This window comes from Lepisma saccharinum, unplaced genomic scaffold (assembly GCF_977018435.1).
Source record: "Lepisma saccharinum unplaced genomic scaffold, izLepSacc3.1 HAP1_SCAFFOLD_200, whole genome shotgun sequence".
NCBI classification, from domain to species: Eukaryota; Metazoa; Arthropoda; class Insecta; order Zygentoma; family Lepismatidae; genus Lepisma; species Lepisma saccharinum.
In genome coordinates this window covers 461,066-484,015 of record NW_028142990.1, presented here as the reverse complement: position 1 = coordinate 484,015, position 22,950 = coordinate 461,066, and the positions used below count along the sequence as shown (strand labels likewise).

The 22,950-nt window shown below is 38.4% G+C and overlaps 1 protein-coding gene across 2 annotated transcripts in view; it reads left to right on the top strand.

The window, feature by feature from the left end:
* The window catches only part of LOC145982501 (uncharacterized), a 140,818-nt gene that overhangs the window by 115,700 nt on the left and 2,168 nt on the right, over positions 1 to 22,950 (top strand). The window contains exons 23-24 of one of the 2 annotated variants that reach the window (XM_083115959.1): positions 7,338 to 7,463; positions 17,194 to 17,827. In XM_083115959.1, coding sequence (XP_082972085.1) covers positions 7,338 to 7,463; positions 17,194 to 17,249 — 182 coding nt within the window. In that variant the 3' untranslated portion in view covers positions 17,250 to 17,827. Of the gene's footprint in view, positions 1 to 7,337; positions 7,464 to 17,193; positions 17,828 to 22,950 lie in introns of those variants that run through there. The other variant, XM_083115960.1, reaches the window with a different exon arrangement.

The following is a 22,950-nucleotide window of genomic DNA, read 5'->3' as shown; positions in this document are numbered from 1 at the left end:
GCCGCAACATAGCCTTCCCAAAACCGGCTTAGTTTGGGCAGCATGTTTGTCACAGAGCGGAAATCTACACACTTGGAAAAAGATTTTACACAACACTCACAACAATGGTCCTGTTTTGGAAAAAGATTTTACACAACACTCACAACAATGGTCCTGTTTTGTGCGTTATTTTTGTCCACGCGGATAAACAACTCCGTTCCCAGACAGTCACTGCACAACACTGCAGGATGCCACGCGCCAGTTCGGGTGAGTCCAATCTGCCCGGGAGGGGGGGGGGAGGAACGAAATTGGCCAAACGTAGATGGAACAACCTCTGTAGTATTACAAAAAGTTGTAGATAATTTTGAAAATAATGTACACAAATGAAAATTTGGTTATTACAGTGAAATCTCAATTTTACGTTTTTCAGGTGACCAAGCTGATAAAACTTAAAATACGGGAAAATATAAAATATAGGAAAATTTCTTAACATTTTACCATGTTGGGACCATCAGAATTGAATGTATAATGTGGGAAAATGCAAAATCTGGGAATGTAAAATCGGGGTTCGACTTTACATATACCTTTATGGTTCTTTTGAAATTTTGTTTTTAACAATTGAACGTACTTCAGAATTTTTAGAGCGTATTTTAGGAACCTTTTAGAACATTTTTAGAACCTAAAAATCCTATTATAATACAGTGGACTCATTTTTATTCGAACACTTGAGTCTACACCAGGGATCCCAGGTTCGAATCCTTGTTGGAATATACCAATTCAATCAATCCAAGAGGGCACAAAAAATTTGAAATAACAAAAACAATAAAACAAAACTACTGTCCTACAGATTAAACTAAAATAATTAACATGCAGTAGACCTTGCCATAAAAATTGCTATATTTTGTACATGGTCTTATAGTGCAAGCAAAAGACAACTCATCTCACAATAGTAATAGCCGCGGTGGTCTATTCGGTAGGGCATCTGACTGCCACGCGGGAGACACAAGTTTGATTCCCAGGGTACCCATGTAAGGTCAGAATTTTTCCAGCCTTGTCCCTACATAATGTGGCTCTGCTGCTTACCCAGCCTCAAACCAATGGATCCATGGGGGCAAACCAGGGGGGTAAAGGTGGCCAGAGCATGGTGCTCATCACATCTAAAATGACTGAAATCTAGAATGTGTGGAGCCCTACCCCCACATCTCCTAAATGTGCCTTCATGGCACGATGCTATATGCACAGCGAACTTTACCTTTTACCTTTTAAGCTAGTATAGGTGCTACTTTTCAATAAGGTACCTTGACTATAACAACTGACAACTGATTGCTAGAGGCACATATTTTTGGTAAATAAGAAAGTGAGATTTCAGTACAAGAACCAAGTCAATTTAAGGTTCAAAAGCGGTAAATAAAATAAAATTTTGCTGTTATAGCGGTATATAAATTTACATTTGGGTTTTAAAAAATGTGAATATAATCCCAAATTTGATTTTAGAACTGCACTTACTACACAAAATAAACATATCCATTGTAATAGCACATTTATGTTGTTACCAGAATATTACGTTTATTCCTGTATAAAGATGTCCATTTTTGCTTCTTAAATATTTACATCAGAATTTTTCAATTTTCGGTGAATTGCATAACTCACGAGATAATTCTGACTTCAGAAAGTGTCACGTCGGTATATAAACTCTCAATTTTGTGTTTGAGTCTATTTCGCATTTTGCAGTTCATTTAGCATTATTTCGTGACAAAACAGGTAGGAAAATGCACTTCACACCTTTCAGAAACATGAAAAATTAACATTACAATGTGCTATTTACATTTCGTGTCGTTGTCAAAAACAAAATATGCATGCCTCTACTGATTGCAGATAAGAAGACTCACAAATCATTTGCTAGTGCGGGAGGGAGTTCGAGCCTGCACACAAAAGGGTGGGCAATCTCATCTCATTGAGGAGAGGGTGCAGGCTGCATACCAGCAAACGGGAACTTTCTCTTCTCTGCGGCTATTTCTAGATAGCTGTCTTTGAATTATCCAAATAAAATTGGAATTACATAGTAATTTTTAACATTAGTTTCAATAGGAATTTCAAGGGGGATAAACTTCTGTTTGGATTACCAAATAATTTGAATTATCGAAGTTCAAATTAGAGTCCACTGTAGAAACATGTGCTAAGTTCATATGTGAATTTGTTGTTATCAAGATGATGTGATTGTGAAATATGCACTGCATAACATACCCCATCGGTACAGGTAGGATCTTGATGAGGCATGTCAGAACGTGCTCCTAGATTTTGTTGAGGAAAGTTCTTTTTAGACAGGAAGTTACCGTGGATCACCTGGTGGAAGGTGATTTAAGGTCGCAGCAACAGGTACAAAACCAAGGAATGTAGGAAGCAGGGGATCTTTTGATTGCCATCGCAAAGGGGAGTAAGATTGCTAGGAAAGAGGCAACTCATCAGGTGCTGTGTGTTGCAATGCACATGAAGTCACTCAATCGCCGACCTCCATCCATGGCAGAGTGGTTAACACAGCAAACTACAAATCCCATTCTGGACATGGGTGTTGCTTGTGAGTGTCCCTTCATCAATTTCATCATATCAGTACTCTTCATCATCATTGCAATTAGTTCAAAGTGTCAGAAAATCAATGCCAATGCTTTTTCTTAACCTCTAGGTTAACATACATTTGTACTGACTGGGAAAAAATTTAGCGAAATCCATCTTTTTGTCAGAATATAGATTGATAGTGTGAGTGAATATTCCACTCCAATTATAAACATCAATTTAACAGAGTTTTGCTTTAAACTGTTAAAAAAATATATAAGAATATTAAAAATACCTGTTGTGTATTCACAAAATAGTTGGGTTTTTTTTCACATAATGTTCGTGGGAAATCAAGGGAAGCCTCCAATTTTCCATATCTTCCAGGATAATTAAGACTCCATAATTGTATTGTGAACCCTGTGATTGATTCAAACTCAGGAACATTATTGGCTGATATCCATAAATAAAATCCTACTGATATTTTCCATTACCGATATATTAGCTCAGCCCTACTAAGAAGTCAGGGAATTACACAAATATATTTTAAAAACGTAGAAACATGGGGGAATATAGTAAATATGATTGTTGAACTTGCAGAATCATCAGATTACATACAATTACGAGGTTCATACCAAAAGTAATTAGCTTCAGTTTTTTATAAATTATCGTATTGTATTTTTGAAAAACCCAAGTACACAACCTTAATCTATAATCATTAATTTACTTTCTCACATAATATCCACTTGTTTGTACACATTTTCCCCATCGTTCTGGAAGTTTTAATAAACCCCTGCAGTAGAGCTTGCCTAAGACACTGATGCACTTCTTTCTCAATTGCCTCCATTGTCTTATAACATTGGTCTCTTATCTGATTCTTCACAAATCCAAACAGATGGTGATATTGTGGTGTCAGATCAGGGATGTAGGAGGGGTATTGAAGAACTTCCCACCCCATTTTGTAAATTTCTTCCCATGTGAAGCAAGCTGAGTGGGGCCAATCATGTCGTGCTGGAGGATGATCTTTCTTCCAGCAGCATGAATGGTTGGTCCAGGTTCAAGGAAATCTCCCCAACCCTCTCCTTGTTGCATTCAGTTGTTGTTTACAGGCGACGGTTACAAGGCTGATCTTGGAATTTCATGTTCCCATCCTTAGAATGTTTCACCCATCTTCTAACACTGTTAGCACCTATGCACACATTTCCGTAGTCAAGCTGAAGTCTCTGGTGAATTTCTACAGGAGTGATTTGTTCTTTAAGGGCATGCGATACAATTTCCACAGGAATCTTCCCAAGCCCTTCCGTCCATGGCAGTGTGCCAACTTAGCTCTCCTGGAGCCAGATCTGACTCTTTTGTGCACTCGTCTGGCTGTGAACTAGAGTGCCTGCCCCCGTGCCCCACTATGATGCCATCTCTGGTTCCGACCCACATAGACCACCTTTCGTCATAATTATACATTTTGCACGTGACGTCATATTGGCTGCGTCGCCCCACTCTCTCTTAACTCCCCAGCTACTTCTTTATAGCGCAATGTTAGACGTGAAATTGACATAATATTGTCGGCAGGGAATTCTTTACTTTCGATTTCATACCACCATCGATGGATTATTGAGATGGGCGATGCCGCCGGATCTAGGTGTTGAAAACTAAGAATAAATTTTCATCAATTTAGAGTTAACGATAATAGCAGTGCCCCACACCTTTGACAACTAACATTACCCTAGAAGGCACTTTATCTAGCCACAGGAGGCAAGGAAAAAAGCATTGATCATATGGGAGTATGATTTGATTTATTCTCTTGTGAATACAAAACTTCCGATGGAATAGAAAGAGATGTCAATGGGAAGAGGGCAGTTTGAAGATGAATTTCACCAGCGGAAAAGTCGAAACTTCCATTTGATTAGCTGTAACTTGATGTTGAAGTTGATTCCCCATAAGGAATACATGGGATTCCGAAAATCATTATTGATCATATTTTTCAAACATCATGTCCAGCTTAATAATCAACATAACAAAATGTTTGCACTTGCAACATGGAGAGAAATTCATACTCGTGGATACACCAAGGGTTTGTTTTAGTAGCAGTGCCCATTCGGGCGATACTGAAATAAATGCACAATTGGTGCGTAATTGTATCTCCTTGCCTTAGTGAGAAATTCAATATTGGCATGCTGATGAAACAAAATATCGTTGTCTACCATTTTGTTATGAGTAATTCTAGTCATGTGGCAAAAGTTACTGTTGTCTTATGACCAGCGTTGTTAAAGGTCCAGTAATTTTAAATTAATTAAATTCCGGTCCAGGAGAGAAAATAAAGAAAATTGGTTCTGAACCATAAAAAAAAAATTATCTGTAAAGTATTTCAATTTGGTCCAGGAACCTTTTTTCTGACACGATACACAACTTTGACCAAATGTAAGTTGTGCGAGATAAAGGGTTCCAGTCCTGTTGCGGAACCCAATATTACCGATTGGGATTGGTTCAACAAGGCAGCACTCAAAAAATCTTCATCAGAGCTAGGCGCCAGCTCTGAAATTCAGGTGCCAGGAAACCACCTACTGGCAATTGTGCATACTATAAGAAGTTGAGCATCACCGTATTCAAAACATTGCTAAATCATGTGAGAAACCAGAAAATTTGGGGTTGGGGGACAAAAGAGTAAGGAATAGTTACTGATTCTATAAAATGTTCACAACGTTGATAAAAAAAATCATAACACCATTAAGCCTTGTTTCCGTGATTTGAAAAACTCTATATGCTGACCAAGGCAGAAATTTATTTTATTATAAAACATAAACTAAACGTAACGTTTCAACCTTGTAGCAAGGTCTTCTGTACACCCAACGACGAAAGAAACAGTAGGCGAATTGTCCACCACCATTTTCATTCGGTCTGAATTACACGATATAATGACACTGAATTGAAATAATAACTTCAATAAGCAAAGAACAATGCGTGCTTCGAACCAACATAGTTTCATTCCTTAAAACAACACAGGATGTAGAATAAAGAAGTAAATAAAATAGCGGTGGACAATTTGCTTACCATTATCTTTGCCGTTGACTTTACTTGGTGCAGAGTCTGAAGAAGACCTTGCTAGACGGTTGAAACGTTACGTTTAGTTTATGTTTTAAAATAAAATAAATTTCTGCCTTGGTCAGCATATTAAGTTTTTCAAAAAAATTATTTGCTAACTTGCTATACTGCAATTTGAACTTAGAATCTTCAAAATTTCGTACATGCAAACTTAAAAGAACGGCAACATTACAGCAAAAGATCACAGTCGCCAGGCTGAATTTTTTAGTCGCCATGGTGACTGGGATTTTTCGAGCGCTGGTTAAAGGTCTAGGAATTTAAATAAATTCAATTCCCATCTTGGGAGAGAAAATCAGCAAGTGTAAACGAAGTTTTAGACTGTAAAGAACCTTTTCATGTTTTAAAGTATTTCAGTTCAGTCCAGGAGAGTTTTTTTTTTCCTGCATCAATTTAAATACGGTTCAGGATCCTCTTTCCCCAATAATTTAAATCTGTTCCAGATCCATATTGAAATGAAATACGAGGTGTGTAAATAAAGTAATGAAACTGATTTTTTTTTACCTCTTTTATTCCAAGAACATTACAATGCAACATTGTCTCCTTCAAAGTAATTGCCTTGGGAAGACTGCAATGGAGACGGTTCTTCCACTCCTCATAGCAGTGCTGGAACGCAGATACTGGAATAGCCTTCAGCTGGTCGGTTACAGCCTCTTTTGAATGTTGTCCACGTCGTCAAACCGACGTCCCTTCAGGTGTGTTTTCAATCTCGGGAATAGGCAAAAGTCACAAGGACTCAAGTCGAGCGAATATGGAGGCTGAGGACCCACAGGAATGTTCTTACTGGCCAAAAAAGTGTTTACTGAAATTGCTGTGCGACAAGGCACATTGTCGTGATGCAACACCCAGTTCAGTTTGATGTTTGGTCGCACACGCATAACCCTTTTTCGCAGTCTTTCCAGAACCTCTCGGTAAAAGTGTTGATGAACCCCTTGGCCTGGAGGCACGAACTCTTTGTGAACAATTCCCTGGCTATCAAAGAAGCAAATCAACATGCTTTTGATCTTTGACTTGGTCATTCTTGCTTTTTTTGGCCTTGGAGAGCTTGGAGGGTGCCATTCCATGCTCTGGCGCTTGGTTTCCGGGTCCTGGGCTGTTGACAAAACACTGTCTCCGTAGGCCTGTTGCAGTTTTGCAAAAGTTTCCGTTGCACTGTGTCCAAGTCTGAAGCAAAACTTGATCGCGTACCATTGCTCGATGTTCATGTCACTCATTGTCCGAATGCACAAGCAAAACCTGCTTCACTAAAACAATCACTACGGACAACCAACGTGACGCTAGCGAGTTCCAACTTGCACTGATGGTGTATCATATGTTCATCCACCTCCCCTCCAAGTCCCACGTCACCAGCGTCGCCGGTTCGTGCGCAGTGTTGCCAGTCTCATTACTTTATTTATACACCTCGTAATAGGCAACCTGGATAGAATTCAAATTGTTGTAGAAACGAGGTTCTGGTCCTGTTGTGGAACCCATTAAAACTTATGGGATTTTTAACAACCCTGCTTATGACACTCAAGGATTCACAACAGATAGCGTCACCTACCGCACAACAGACTGTTATAGATTTGCCTGCAAAACATAAAGGCTCATTACTTTTGGTATGATTCTCGTATTATTCAGGTTCCAAACTTCAGGCTTGCTATTTTATATCAGGTCTGTGCATTCATTGTTTTCGTATTAATGTAGCACCATTAACATGTTATTTTGTTGTCTTTCAGCTGGCCAGAGGACTTGTGCTTCTTGTGGCAAGGTGGAGCCGCAGCCGAAAATGTATAAAAAGTGTCAGAAGTGCAAGGAACATAAATTCGAGAAGCCTAAGTTTTACTGCAGCAAGGAATGTCAAGGTATGTATTTTCACTGGATGTCATATTTTCATCTCTGCCTTTTTCATGTACAAGTTAATTTGTACATGTTTCTAGCATTTGTGAATATGACACTGATTTTATTGGTCATATAAAAGCATCTTTATACAAATATTAGGAAGAAACCTGGGTGAAATAGATTTTTTGTGCTCATATTTACGGTGGTATTAACATTTCACCACATATTCATATGGTCATGAACGTGCAGGTACTGCAAATGAATTTGACACACACACATATTGTATAGAAATTTAAGCAAAACATACATGCTCGATCAAACTCTGACGTTTTTCATATCTTCCCAATGCACATATCATTTTGACGGTATGACGACACCCCGGATTCGAGGTAAACCTCAAAGCCCCAAAAGTTACAAGAAACCACAACCCATACTCCTTCCTTCCTAAAACCAAACAAACATAAAGTTTTCCTCTCTCTCTCTCTTTTGTTTCTTGCACATCTTCCTCAGTAGCTCTAGGAGCACAAGCTGGAGGGTTACAGTTAGAATTCCTATTCCTAGACCTTTACATAAACAATATCCACCCCTTGAAGCACTAAATAATTTGCATCAAATGAACTTTAGAATTCAAAAGTGACCCACAATTTTGGTAACACCCTGTTTGTCTCAATGGGCGTTTAAATGAAGGACGTAAACTTCACCACTTCCCACTGTATGGATAATTAAGAACAAACCCCAAATATTTCTTGGTACTGAAAGTATATCAAATTTTAAGAGATTACCCCTTGTAGGTTATACAACAGGTGAGACTTCCCTACCTTTATACATAAATATTATTAACACACAGGATAAGCATGAGAATTTCCTGCTGTAAAGGAATTCACCATATTAGCATATAAACAACAACATCTGGGTAACATGCAAATTATGAACTGGGGTGTACAAAATTCTAGTTTTATTATAAGCCAAGCTAAAAATAGAAACAAATAATGATATTAAATAGAAAAGAAAAACAGGTGAAAACTTGGATAGAAAGTATATAAGTATACTTTAACAAAACAAACTGAACTGTTTGTTACCTTGACATGTTCATTGAAACGTTTATGCTTCTAAGCGTACAATGTACCACCTGTCACGTGACATATTACCCTAATGTTATATTATTGCATTTCGAATGATCTTGTAATATGAGACTTCGATAAAGTGCAATTGCTATTTATCGACAACAGATTGACTTCATGGTGCACCACTGGAATTCTTACTTTAATTACCGTGTGACACAAAATTGTCTTATTAGAACAACCACCAGATTGGTGTTAAACTGCATACATTAATTTGAGAAATCTCCTCTTTGGTATGCCAATAAGGTCAAACTCTCAAAGAAATATTGTACCTGCTTTGTGAAACCATAAATCATGTACACATCATGATAATAAACGACTCCATGAGTATTTACATGACTCATCCGTTTCATTTCATAGTCTCATCAATAATTTGTTAGGTTTTCGATTTGCAAAAGTGTTACTGCCCTGCAACAATTCACTTGCCAATGCTAGGTTGCATGGTTAAAAATAGATCAAAACTGCATCCTGATAACTTTCACGTATAAAAAGCAGCCTGTTACTCAAAATGTAACTATTTATTCTCAAAACCGATTGGAAAATAACTTGCAACACATTTTGAGCTACAAACTCCCTCGAGTCACTCGGGAACAAAAGTCACTTTATTTTAAAGATGGCGGCATCGCCCATTTTGTTCTTTGTGATGTACTTTCTGCAGCTTTACGTCAACTGATTACTACGAAATTTGCTCCAAACTCACGCATAAGTTCCGTTCTTTGTAGCGGAAATAAAATTGTGACTTACCGCATTTCACAAAAACGCATTCCAGCAACCTTTTCCTCTTACCTCCATGGTGGGTTATCATCATGCATGGTAACCGAATTCACAGATTCACCTATTCACTCAGAACATTGCGGCAAAGACCTGTTTCTTCAATTCTAGGTGGCCGATACTTCTCACATGACATATCCGTCAGGTTGAATAGCTATTTTTCACCGGACAATGCAAAGTTCCTGTGAAACATGCAGAATTTGTGTCTGCGTATGCCACGTCAGACTTCCATTCATCTACTCCCAAACAGCCTCCCCCCTTTGGTCCCGCTCAGTCAGCTGTGTCGCTCCCCAGCCACCTAGTGTTGGATTTGCGGAACGAAAGCAGATAGCAGTCTGCACGCTGAGGGCATCTACTGATGATCGTGCTAACTACATGAACATAAAAGCTGTTGAAAGATTTACACCGCGAAAAGAACATGATACATCCTAATTACGTTAACATTGTTTTTTAATTTCAAAAAGTTTTATGGCGAATTATCATCATAACGGAAACACAAAATATGAAATTACCCACTGTAATGTTTATTTTTCATGTTTTTGGAAGGTGTGAGGTGCATTTTGCTACCATGTTTTTTCACGGAATGATGCACAATAAACCCTTAAACACGAAATTTAGAGTTAATTTACAGACGCAATACTTTCTGAAGTCTGAATTATCCTGTTAGTTATGCAAATCATGGATACATAACTCCTCTCCAGTGTTGGTAATTTCATAAAATGCCAACCTTTGTGCAGAGTGGTTAGCACAGCAGCCTGGGCACTGGGGTTTGAATCCCAGCATGTGTGTTCATCATATCATCACTCATCCTTATCTATGCAATTAGCCAAAAGTGGCAGAAAAGTGCAGTAAAATAAACCAAACCAATCGGTCAATTTCATAATATAAATAAGCAGATGAGGAATCCTGGTGAAAATGTAAACCTAGATTTCTAAAGTAGAGTATATTCTGTCAAAACCTATTGTAAACATGTGGTACTTCTAATTCAGAACTCATTGATGCACATATTTTTATTTTATTTCTTTTATTTCTTGAGAGTTTGCTAGATCATGTTGGAAACCAATGCATGGTGCTTCATACTATAAATAATAAATAACCTGTGGCTCGACAGCCCTTAAAGGGCCTAGGCCGAACCCCCAACTGCCAGTCTCCTTCCCATAATGCTTCCTAGAGGTGTGAAGATCTTCAACAGGTAATGGGGTGACGTGGGTCAGCACGTGGAACCCCCTGCTGGTATAGGAAATTTCCGAGACAGGGTATGGCACTCACTCGTAGCTCCTTAATTGTGACACAATGGTGGGTTGCCACCGATCCTATACACAGGTCGAGAACCCAGGCAGACTCTAACCCATACCGTCCCGCAGTTGGAGCACAGCGCCTTAGACCGCACGGTCACGGAGGAGGATGATGCTTCATACTATCAAATGCAAATTCCTTCCTGTTAAAAGTTGAAATTAAGACAACATAGTAACAATCACACAAAAAGATAGAAATGTTGAAGTATTATTCTCTTTTGTTGTTACTGTGCTACGTTTTATATCTGCTTAACAGTTTTTGGAATGCAGTAACAAGTTAACATGGTGGGACAAATGTATTTACTTTATACTAATTGATTTGGTTTGAGTTGCTGTTTTAAGTCCATTTTATGCACAGTAAGGCTAATCGGGACTGGACCTACAGTTTAAAGTGGGATCCGAACCACTTGTGCCTCCACCGGGTATCGAACCCAGGACCCCTTGATTACAAGGCAATGACGCTACCACTGCACCATGGGGGAGGCCCACTTATACTAATTGGGACGATGACTGAATGATATGATGAAATTGATGAAGGGACACTCACAAAGAACATCCATGCCCAGATAAGATTTTAAACCCAGACTCCTAGCATTACAGCACGCTATTCTAACCACTCTGCCACAGAGGTTGGCTTTGGTGGAAATAAGTTCCTACTTAACATGCAAAACTCATTTTATCAGTTAAATTAATTTTGCCACTGGTGGGGTTCTGTTGCATGTGTTGTATTCCTGCATGCATGTTTCGCTTGTTCATTTTTTGCTACATCATCTGTTAGCTGTTGAGCAAGTTATCGTAGTAAGCCTCAAGAATCCCCCAGTGCCAAGGAAAAGAGGTTGCTTGAATGGTCGGAGAGTTTCTGTAAGGCAGTTGGATGTAGCAGGATGATAGAGAGTAGCTCAAAAGTAGCCAACAAGCTCAGCAAACGTAAAGGTACCTACATGGTAGAGTCGTTAGCACAGCATGCTACAACACAAGGGGTTCTGGAGTGTGAGATAAGGCACGTTACATCAGATCTCAAGACCCCCTGCAAGATTATATCTCAACCGAGATGCAAACTACGGATGGAGTAAGGGTAACCCTCCAGTTAAGAAAATTTTCATAAAGCATTCCCCCAAGATAATTTGCGTAGGCATCTCCCCACAGCTAGAAATTTCCACTTCGAGCACCGAGAGGCTGAGCAAGATTTCATATCTTGCCCTTCAGTCATAAAAACTCATATGGCTTGTTTTACAAATCATTAAAATTGAATTGAAAATACTGTGGCATTGTGAAGTTCAGACTTAAGTCCACTATTTATATAGAAACTGGATTCGACTTGCTACCTTTCCACAAACAGTTCTCTGTCTTCTAGCAGTGTGTCTACCAATCAAGAAAGTCATGATAGTCAAGAAAAGTCAAGAAATTACACTTGTGGTGAAGAATTTTTGCTATCACAATGATTGATTGATTTAGTTTATTTTACTCCACTTTTCTGCCCCTTTGGCTGATCACGAAGACGAGGATGAATGGTGATAAGATAAGATGGATGAAGGGACAATCACAAGTATATAGGGAGGGTAACACAAGCCCCTCATAAGGTTATACTGGCTGCGAGTCCAGATGACAGAGCCTCACTAGTCTGCCAAATGCAGTCCAAGATGCAATAGTGCACAAAGCAAGTCTAATTCTCTTGTTAAATACAGCTTCAGTTTTCATCTTAACTGGCTTAAAAAAATATTTATTATTTTTTTCCAACTTTACCTAAGTAGAGGTCGAATAAATAAAGGTTAAGAAATACAAGAAAAAGTTCTGAATAAGTCAAAAATTTTGGATTTGTTATTTTGGTAGTCACCCCTTGTTCATTTTTCATGCTACAATTTCAGCATTCGAATTGCATGAAGTTTTCCCAGATATCCCAGGAGGAGCAAGTGCCCCTGCAGACGCCCTTTGTAGATCTGTTAAAAGAATTCAGCAGCACCAAACAGGTGATAAAGAATTCTGCCATCTGATTTGCCAAACATATCCAATAACCATACAATAAGAAAAGTCCACACACTCTTGATAGACACAATAATCAAAGAACTGCAAGGTATGCATATCCACACAAAATAAACATAAACAACAGTCCTGGACCATGCTGCTACGGCAACTTTCATCCAAGAGCAGCAGACGAGAACGTCACAAATTAACTGCAACTATCAGCACACAGTGTAGCAACACAACAGAAGTCCGCAAGGCAGTGACACAACCGTTTTCTAGTGAGTGACAGTGGCCACCGAAATAAACAAAACTTCGATGGAATCAATGTTTGCAGGTAATGCCTGAATCACACGAGGCTAAAGTTCAAATCACAAACCCTGAGACCTTCTGTAAACAAAACCACGTGCATACAGAAAGCATTGCAAACTCATAGAAGTAAAATAATCCACACGAAAATCCAGCATTGTTACAGGATTCATTACATAAGGTAAAACAATGGCCAATTTGTAGTATGGGATACGCTGCCGCAAATGACGTCTCACTTTAAACCCAATGCTCTTTCTTTTTTTACTTATTGCTTCACCTTTATGGTTAACTCTTTGCACCAGTAATCATTTCCCATAAATTTGGCTTCTTTCTTGCATGTGAATTGAATATATTTTACTTGCATTTTTTTAGACAAAATGATATAACATGGTAATGTATATTTCTAAGGATGATATAGATAGGAGTGTATTTGAAATGTGTTTGTAGATTTTATGTAAATTGTATCTTATGTAAATAAAATATATAATGGGCATAAACAGCCATATGCATTGCTGTAAGTCCAATAAATATATTGATGATGATGATCAAAACAAGACAAGAAGTTCGTAAATTTATTGCGGTTGGAAACTTTGACAAGCATCCTAATAACGATTTTTGTTCCGCCAAATATAGTGCACTTCGTAAAATAACTTGGTGTCATGGCAAGGCAAGATAAGTGTGAACATTTTGTAGTAATATGCATTGTAACTTTCAATGAGCTTAAAGATTTGTGTACATAATGATATTTTATAACATTGGTTATTTTCTAAAAATAATCATGTGAACAGCAAGGAAGTAGTGCAACTTAGTAATATTGCCTGACTTATCATTAGAAAAATAACATGCCGAGTTCTATGCGTGCAGGAAAGTCTTCGTGTTCTCCGAGCTTGTTTTCAAAACACCAACAAGGACAGCCTTTGAAAAGGGGGTGAAAAAACATATTCTACTCAATATTTATGTAACGTTCTGTCAGTGGTATCCTGAGAAACCAGTAAATGAAGTGGTTAAGTTCGTATCTCAGTGCAGTGGTGTGTCAGTGTCTGTAGTTTTAAGGGTTATGAAAGAGAGAATGACCGGGAGAGTAACAATGTATGCGGCTGCATATTCGTCTGATGTTTTGAGAGCGGGTTCTCACATTCAGAGGCTCTTATATAAAATGAATAGGTGCGGCGAACTATGAGTGTAACAGCAGATAATTTCGGTCATGAATCAGCTGACGCGGAGTGATACATCGAATCGGTGAGACCGTTTGTTTACAGAAGGTCTCAGGGTTGGTGATTTACACTATAGATTTCCAGTTGGACTTGAACTAGTTGTGTGGTACTGGCTCATCTGCTAGTTATCGTTCACACGATACTTCTTACCATACTTGTTGATATATACCGTGTCCCTAAAGGAACTTTACAACTTAGATGTCATACAGCACAACTTGTAATTGACATAAAGAAACATACCATGTCCCATTTCGAACGCATGAAGTTTTATTGTGTATTGGTCTACTTCAACATGCGCACCTCTGATGGCACGTACAAAATCTTATTGAAATTCCTACTCTGTCCATACCCTACGATATCTCTGTCAACTGTGGCAATGGCAGCTTTTATTCTGCCCTTCAGATCATCAAGATCAATGACTAGTTCTGTACACAATGTCTTTGACAGAGCTCCTGAAAAAGAAGTCCAGGCATGTAATGTCATGGGATCTAAGCTGCTCGTCAAGTCAACCTTGCAGCAGGTTTTATGTATCAATCCGCGCGAGAACTGAGCTCAGAATCTTCCGTGCCAGTCTTTCCTCAACCGCCGAACTGCTTACATCGCAGACACTGAGAAAATCCACAGTATTGCCAACCGCACAACACATCAAAACCCGCATGCATGTCAAGTGGAATGTATTTTTGCTTCTCTTTGTCTCCTGAAACATAAAATTTTAAAAGTACTTTCTGCGCATAGATTATTTAATAAATGTGTCATTACTTAATATAAATGCGAAATATCTTCGAAACATGAGAGCGTGTGTGTATATTTGGAGCACGCAAAAATAAAAATGAACAAAGATAAAAGTAAACAACGATAGGCCCTCTTGAATTTAATGACAATTTTTTTTTTTTTTTTTTTGGTTTAGAAAGAAATACATTTATGAAAAACGTGGTTGCTTCGTCCGCAATACATCCGTTCCTGTAAGACACACGCAATTCAAGTTATACCACCAAAAAAGCATCATTTGTTATTGGTGATATATACAATCAGGTGCATTGTCTGTCGCTATTACTCTGGTTTCAATTTATGAATCACTTCACTAAACCAGGATTCAAATCTTGGTCTGTCCATTTCTTGCGGATAATCACCCTTCCCTTTCTTTGCGCGGAACAGTAAATATGCACCTTCAACAAAGCTTTCATTGCCGCCAGTGGGTGAAACAATAAGCCTCCCCCTTCCCCTCATCGTTGGTTTCTTCAGCCCTGGCGTGGTTTTGCATGCTGGTATCCTTCCATGTTTTATTCCCCCTTCCCCCACCCACCGAGTTGAAGGACGTCTCGTCCAAATAATAAACATGTTTCTTCTCACTGTGATATCTTTTAATACCGCGGAGATTCTTTTGTCGTCAAAAAACAAACAATCGTTTCCTCTTGCTAAACTCAAACAGCAAATCATTCAACACCCGTGATACAATTCGTGCGCACATTGACGGCAAATCACCTCACGCCCTGTTTTACTTTGATCTTGTTGCCGCAAGGAGGATTATGCATTCAAAACAACTTGCTTGTCTTTGAAGAAAATTTCCCTTCGGACGAAGTCCAAAATAACATTCGGGTAAAACCGCGCGCTGAACAGTAGATTCAGCCATTCTCGCCGCTCTACAATAAACATAGGGTTAAAATAGTGGGATGTGCAACACTGGTATCGCCGATTTCACGCGTTCTGCAACGCATTCAGTCTCGCTCGACTCGCTCTAAAGTTTCAGTGTCTCTTCAACGCACTACACATTGCAGTTGGCGAATCTACGGTTCCAAGTTCGTCTGCACAGTGATTGCAACCAATTAAGTCCATACCTGCTAATGGATGTACTATTTTGTCTGTATATTACAAATTAAATAACTGTTTTCTTGCAAGTATGCAGTTGTGTCGGAATAGAACCCGTCTCAGTGGAACTATGTTCTTGCGCGCACGTTTGGAACTACATATGCGAAAACCTGCTGCAAGGTTGACTTGACGAGCAGCTTAGAAGGCCAGGTAAGTGGACCATCTCTTCCAACCCAACGTGCTGAAAATGTCCTGTCCAGGACTTTAAACTGTAGGTCCAGTCCCGATTAGATTTTCTTTGCATAAAGTCGACTTAAAACACAAACTCAAACATCTAAGGCCCAGTGTGATGGTGCACCATCTTATTCAATACAAAAAAAAAAAAAAAAAAAAAAAGCATTGGTGAATCACCTACAACAAAGTTTATTCCTCTGTCAATTACAAGTTGTGCTGTGTGGCATCAAAGTTGCAAAGTACCTTTTGAGACACTGTGTACTTTTTCTTTCCCCACAAGGCATTGCCAGGGCCCACAAGCTAAAGGAATGGACGTGCAATTTGAAGAATGTGGTAAAAGAGTAGCTACTGCTGTTATTAAAAATGATAATTTACAGAAAAGTGTGGGCTAGAAATTGCCTTAAAAAAATATCTTAAACAAGCTTTTTAATGAACTCTATATATTCATACATGAGATTCGCATCATTCATTCAATACAAAAAGTCAAATATTTAATACATTGGTAATAATGATTTGCATAATAATCACATTTGCCATGTACAAGTCTCATCACTTTGGATAAATTCCTAAATGTTAATGAGCATGAATGCAAATCTCTGCTACATTTCCTTTCATCGAGCAGCGAACAAAAATGACAAAAACTCTGAAACCACAGGTGAAAGGAAGCTTTCCCTTTCCAAACTCACAGATTATCTTCACATGACCAAACTTTCGCCCTGATTGACTGTTCAGAGAATCTAGCGGAGGAAGCCAGTTGCAATTAGAACACGGTCTAGTCGTCAAACTAGTCCAGCACCAGCTAGGGCGTTCCTAGTGGAAATCTAGTTCGGCCTTGAGTAAATACTTTTTTCCAGTATACAGTGGAACCGTGATTTTGTTTTTCAAAGAGACCAAGCTGAAGAAACTTATAATCTGGAAACATAAAATCGGGGTTACACTGTATTAAGGATATGGAAATGATGATTACAGGGTACCAAAAAATAAATTGACAATTTTTGCGGTTTTGTTTTTCTGAGATTAAATCTGGTATTTTCTTTCTTACAGTAAAGGATTGGGTGGAGAGTCACAGAGACGATCATCAAAAGATGGATAATAATTGATACGGATACATATTTTTACTATAAGTTTTTTTTACCATTTGCAATATGTATCTAAAGTTTAGTGTTCTTTTATGTTATTTCAGTAGTTTGTCCTAATGCATTGAAGTTAGTTTAAGCATTTCTTCTAAAAAGTAAGCATTTATTTGTGCATAATATACACCACATAGCATAATATATATATATATACATAGTGTGTATATATGGAATTGTTGTGAAATAATTGCACAGAATTCCTGTGTAGTATATTGAGTTACAGAATTCCAGGATTACTTTAGGGAGTTGTCCAGAGTGTTAACCTTCTGTAGGTCATTAATAGTTTTGCCTGCAACAAGACGTACTTCAACACATTAGTGTAATGTCAGAGTGGATAGGGTAAGGTGAAGGATACCAAAGAAATTATGTTTAAATGTTTATGATTAGCTTTAAAAGAGAAGACTCATTTATTTGTTTCTTGTTGGTGTATTCGTAATACCTTTAGGCAACTCCACTCTGTTAAATGTGCCAAAAATGATGTAAATTTTCTTTGTTTCAAAACTTGCATAATATTTTTGTACATGAAACTTGATGACAAATACATTATTCAGAAATATTGAAGAATTTTTCAATTATTGTGTGTTACAAACATCCTTCCTACCAGTGTAGTGTATTTAATAACTTATTAAAGCTGCCCAATTTGTTAATTACATAAGAGATTGATTCAGAAGGTTGGTGCAGCATGGAGATACATGTTCCTGTGTGCGAGTGCATGCACACGCCTTCACTTTCATTTGATTTTTGTTTGATATGATTTTTTTTATTTAGGATTGCTTTTCTGCCACTTTTCGCTAATCGTGGACAATGTGAGATGTGTGATGACATGATGAAGTAGATGAAAGGAAATTCACAAGTAATACACGAGATTCAAGCCCACGACCCATGGCATTGAAGCACCCTGAGATGACCACCACTCTGCTACGAAGGTCAGTTCACTTTCACTTAAATGTCATTAATCCTTTTAATAATAAGCGTGAAGAGGGAGAATAGTTATTGAAAATGTTTACAGTAGAACCTCGCTTATACTGTTTTCAGTGAACTGAGCTGAAAAAACTAAAAATGCTGGAGAATGTAAAATCTGATAAAATTTTATAATATTTTCCTATGTTGGGACCATCAAGATTGAATGTATAATGCAGAATATGTACAATCTGTGTTCTGCTGTGATTTTGGGAGACCAGGAGTTGTTTTGATACCTTGTGAGATGCAGAAAGACTAAGGCCAATGTTCAGTATCTGGTTAGAGCCCCGTATAAATAACTGCAGCACAACATTACATCCTACAGAAACTGCATCAATATATTTCACTCAATATAGTCCACTTAGCTGTGTACCAGTCTGTAAGTCATGATTAAAGCCTGAATCACACAAGGCTAGATTTGCTGCTTCGACTCGAACTAAACGCACTCCCACGAAAATAGGCAGGTGGACAGAATTGCGCTGGGAAGAACAAAGTGAGAACGGGACAAATTTTGCTGGTTCCCATGCACTGTGTGGCAGCGTCAACTGGGCTCTCTTGCCTAGTTCGAGCATCAAATTGACTTCTCTCCAGGGTACATTTGTGTCATCCCTGACATTTATAGCAAATACTATCAGTTTGTATCACATGGATTGCAAAGACTAACTCTACAACGAGATCTTTCATTCTGTTTAACCTCCGAACACACGGGGTCATGCTCTGTAGCCTAATTTCATGGCCGTACTTTTAGTGGTGCAGTATTTCTCACCTGCTAGTTTTTGCCTCACAGGATGTCTGTTATCCGACTTGTTAAACAACTACTACTTCCTACAAGGCATTACCCAGAGCAGACAAGCAAAAAATATGGACGAGCGACTTGAGGAAGAACGTTGCAGAAGAATAGCTATTACTGCTATTTTCCTTTCCATTGCCAAAATTAAAAGGTTAAAGAATAAGAAGAAAAGTATGGGCTAGAAATTAGCTTGAAAGAAGAAGTAATAATCATGTGTACTCAACGTGCTAATTCATTAAATAAAAATAGAATAAAAGGATAACACTAGACAACAAATTTTAACTTTTTGTTTTTTACAGAGGCCAAAATAGCTGATATATATGGATTTGAGTGTGCTGAAGTTGAAAATGACAAAAATCTAAATTAGCTCAGGTTTGGAAGTTATTGAAACTTTTATGTTCTTCGCATATTATAAGGGGCCATAGTCTAACAAGTGTAGCACTGCCTAACACACATTTACTTAAAAAACAATTGACAGTGGTTTTGGGGTTAATTCGATGCACTGATCACAAATATGGAGTTCGTTTTTCTCGAATGGCTCTAGTTTTTAAGATACAGGGTGTTGAAGTTTATATTGCTACTGAAATACTGATACATATATTTTTCATATTCTATTCAAAATTTTTGAATGACAAGCTTGCTGATTCCATATATCACATCATTTTTGTCATACTAGTTTTTACAATGCAAAGTAGTAAAATGTAACCTATTCACAAATCATGTGAAAAAATAAATCAAAGTGCTATAGACCAGGTACATGAAATGCTAGTCAATTTAGTTAAATTAAAGATACACTATTAACAGCTACCTTGTTTACAACACGGGTTTTCTCTTCGCCTGCCGCTTATGGGGAAGATGAGAGCCTTTCTGCAAAGTCCAGCAGAAACCTGCCATCATTGAAGCACTGAATCTTCCTTGGTATCGATGTTCCATTACCGAGATTTCTTGGTGAAACCTCTCACCATGTTCATCACTAAACGCCCCACAATCTTCAGGGAAAACGTCGATATGTGAATGAATTAAGTGCATTTTGAGTGACATGTTGCATTTCAGTTTCTCATAGGCACATATAAGGTCATTCACAAGTTCAATATAATTTTCAGCCCTCCTATTGCATACAAAAATCTCTAAGATTGTTTTTTTACTTTATCTCAAAAACGGGAGCTAAAAAACAAAAACTATTGTCATTTTCGAATTCAGCGTACCAAAATCTATAAAGATTGGGCATTTTCCTTTCTGTAAAAATTTCATTGTTGAACAGTGTAATTGTTGAATTAAAAAAAGTAAAGTGCTCCCCTGTGCCTTGCACCATGCCATGAAGGTGTATAGGGGGTGTGGGATCAGGGCTCCACTTTCTTGATCTCGGCCAAGCCGGGGGTGATGTGATCAGCACCATGCCCCTGGCTGCCTTTACCCCCCAATTGTTGAATTAAGTATATCAAATATTTAATACACTGATAACTGCTATGGATTAATTCCTAAATCTTAATAAACACAAATGTTCTTAATTTCTGTTATTATTTCTTTACTAAGTAACAAACAAAATATTCTCTCAACAACACTCAAAAACTGCTTTTCCTTGCTAATATCGGTATCGCAACATGAAACAGAGAAGTAAGTTAGTTGAGAAAACCCATCTGGCAGCCATCATTTCAAGCCAGGTAGTCAGTCCAAAGCTAACAAGGTTATTCCTGATTCGTGGTAACTTTTTTCTAGCAAAAAATGAGACTTCTGAACAAGTGTGTAACATATGTATAGGTGGTGGACATTGAAACTGAAACACCACTGATTATAGAACACGCTGCTGGATGGCTCGCCTGCACCACCTGTTGGTCATGCACAGCATAGCGAGCATTCAAGCATGTAGGTGTGTGCCTACCAGTCACATTGGCACAGTAGTAGCTGGACTGCACTTTGAATATTCGGTTTTGCGCAGTAGAATGTGGAACATATCAGAATTCCAAAAAGGGCAAATTCGTGGTGTTCGTCTCGCTAGTGCATGAGTAACGAAGACTGCGAATATTTGTAGGTTATCAGGAGCCACAGTATCAAGGGCAATGTCAAAATACCAGAATGAAAGATGAACCACATCCAGGAGGAGTAACTGTTGCGGTAAGCGAAAGCTGTCCGACAGGGAGTTCAGGCTATTGAATAGGATTGTGTCCAAAAAGTGTAAAACCACCACAGAATTGAATTCACACTTGACTGAACCTGTGTCTACCAAAACCATCCGTTGAGAACTTCACCAGCATCCGTGGCAGGGTTGCTACACTGAAACCCTTGGTCACCAACACCAATGACAACAAGCAGGTTCTCGGACAATGGTGCAGTGTTCCAGTGTTAGCATCTTATGTTCCAGTTATCGTAGTAAGCCTCAAGAAGCCCCCAGTGCCAAGGAAAAGTGTTGCTTGAATGGTCAGAGAGCTTCTGTAAGGCAGTTGGATGTAGCAGGATGATGCAGAGTAGCTCAAAAGTAGCCAACAAACTCAGCAAATGTAAAGGTACCTACATGGTAGAGTCGTTAGAACAGCATGCTATGACACAAGGGGTCCTGGAGTGTGAGACAAGGCACGTTACATCAGATCTCAAGACCCCCTGCAAGATTATTTCTCAAGAGGGTCAGCAGTGGGGAATGTGCGATGCATAGAGTGATACATATTTGCCAAGATGTGAACTACGGATGGAGTAAGGGTAACCCTCCAGTGAAGAAAATTTTCATAAAGCATTCCCCCAAGATAATTTGCGTAGGCATCTCCCCACAGCTAGAAATTTCCACTTCGAGCACCAAGAGGCTGAGCAAGATTTCATATCTTGCCCTTCAGTCATAAAAACTCATATTTTACTTATTATTATTATTATTATTTTACAAATCATTAAAATTGTATTGAAAATACTATGGCATTGTCAAGTTCAGACTTAAGTCCACTATTTATATAGAAACTGGATTCGACTTGCTACCTTTCCACAAACAGTTCTCTGTCTTTTTGTACTTTTGTAGGGTGGACACATATCAGAGACCATTTAATCTGCTGTCTTTTAGCAGGGTGTCTATCAGTCAAGAAAGTCATGATAGTCTAGAAAAAGTAAAGAAACGAGTAGGTCAAGAAGCAATAGAAAGTCTAGAAATTACACTTGTGGCGAAGAATTTTTGCTATCACAATGATAGATTGATTGATTGAGTTTATTTTACTCCACTTTTCTGCCCCTTTGGCTGATCACGAAGATGAGGATGAATGGTGATAAGATAAGATGGATGAAGGGACAATCACAAATATATAGGGAGGGTAACACAAGTCCCACATAAGGTTATACTGGCTGTGAGTCCAGATGACAGAGCCTAGTCTGCCAGATGCAGTCCAAGATGCAATAATACACAATGCAAGTCTAATTCTCTTGTTAAATACAGCTTCAGTTTTCATCTTGACTGGCTTAATAAATATTTATTTTCTCCCAACTTTACCTAAGTAGAGGTCGAATAAGTAAAGGTTAAGAAAAACAAGAAAAAGTTATGAATAAGTCAAAAATTTTGGATTTGTTATTTTGGTAGTCACCCCTTGTTCATTTTTCATGCTACAATTTCAGCATTCGAATTGCATGAAGTTTTCCCAGATATCCCAGGAGGAGAAAGTGCCCTTGCAGATGCCCTTGGTAGATCTGTTAAAAGAATTCAGCAGCACCAAACAGGTGATAAAGAATTCTGCCATCTGATTTGCCAAACATATCCAATAACCATACAATAAGAAAAGTCCACAAACTCTTGATAGACACAAAAATCAAAGAACTGCAAGGTATGCATATCCACACAAAATAAACATAAACAACAGTCCTGGACCGTGCTGCTATAGCAACTATCAGCATGCAGTGTAGCAACACAACAGAAGTCCGCAAGGCAGTGACACAACCATTTTCTAGTGAGTG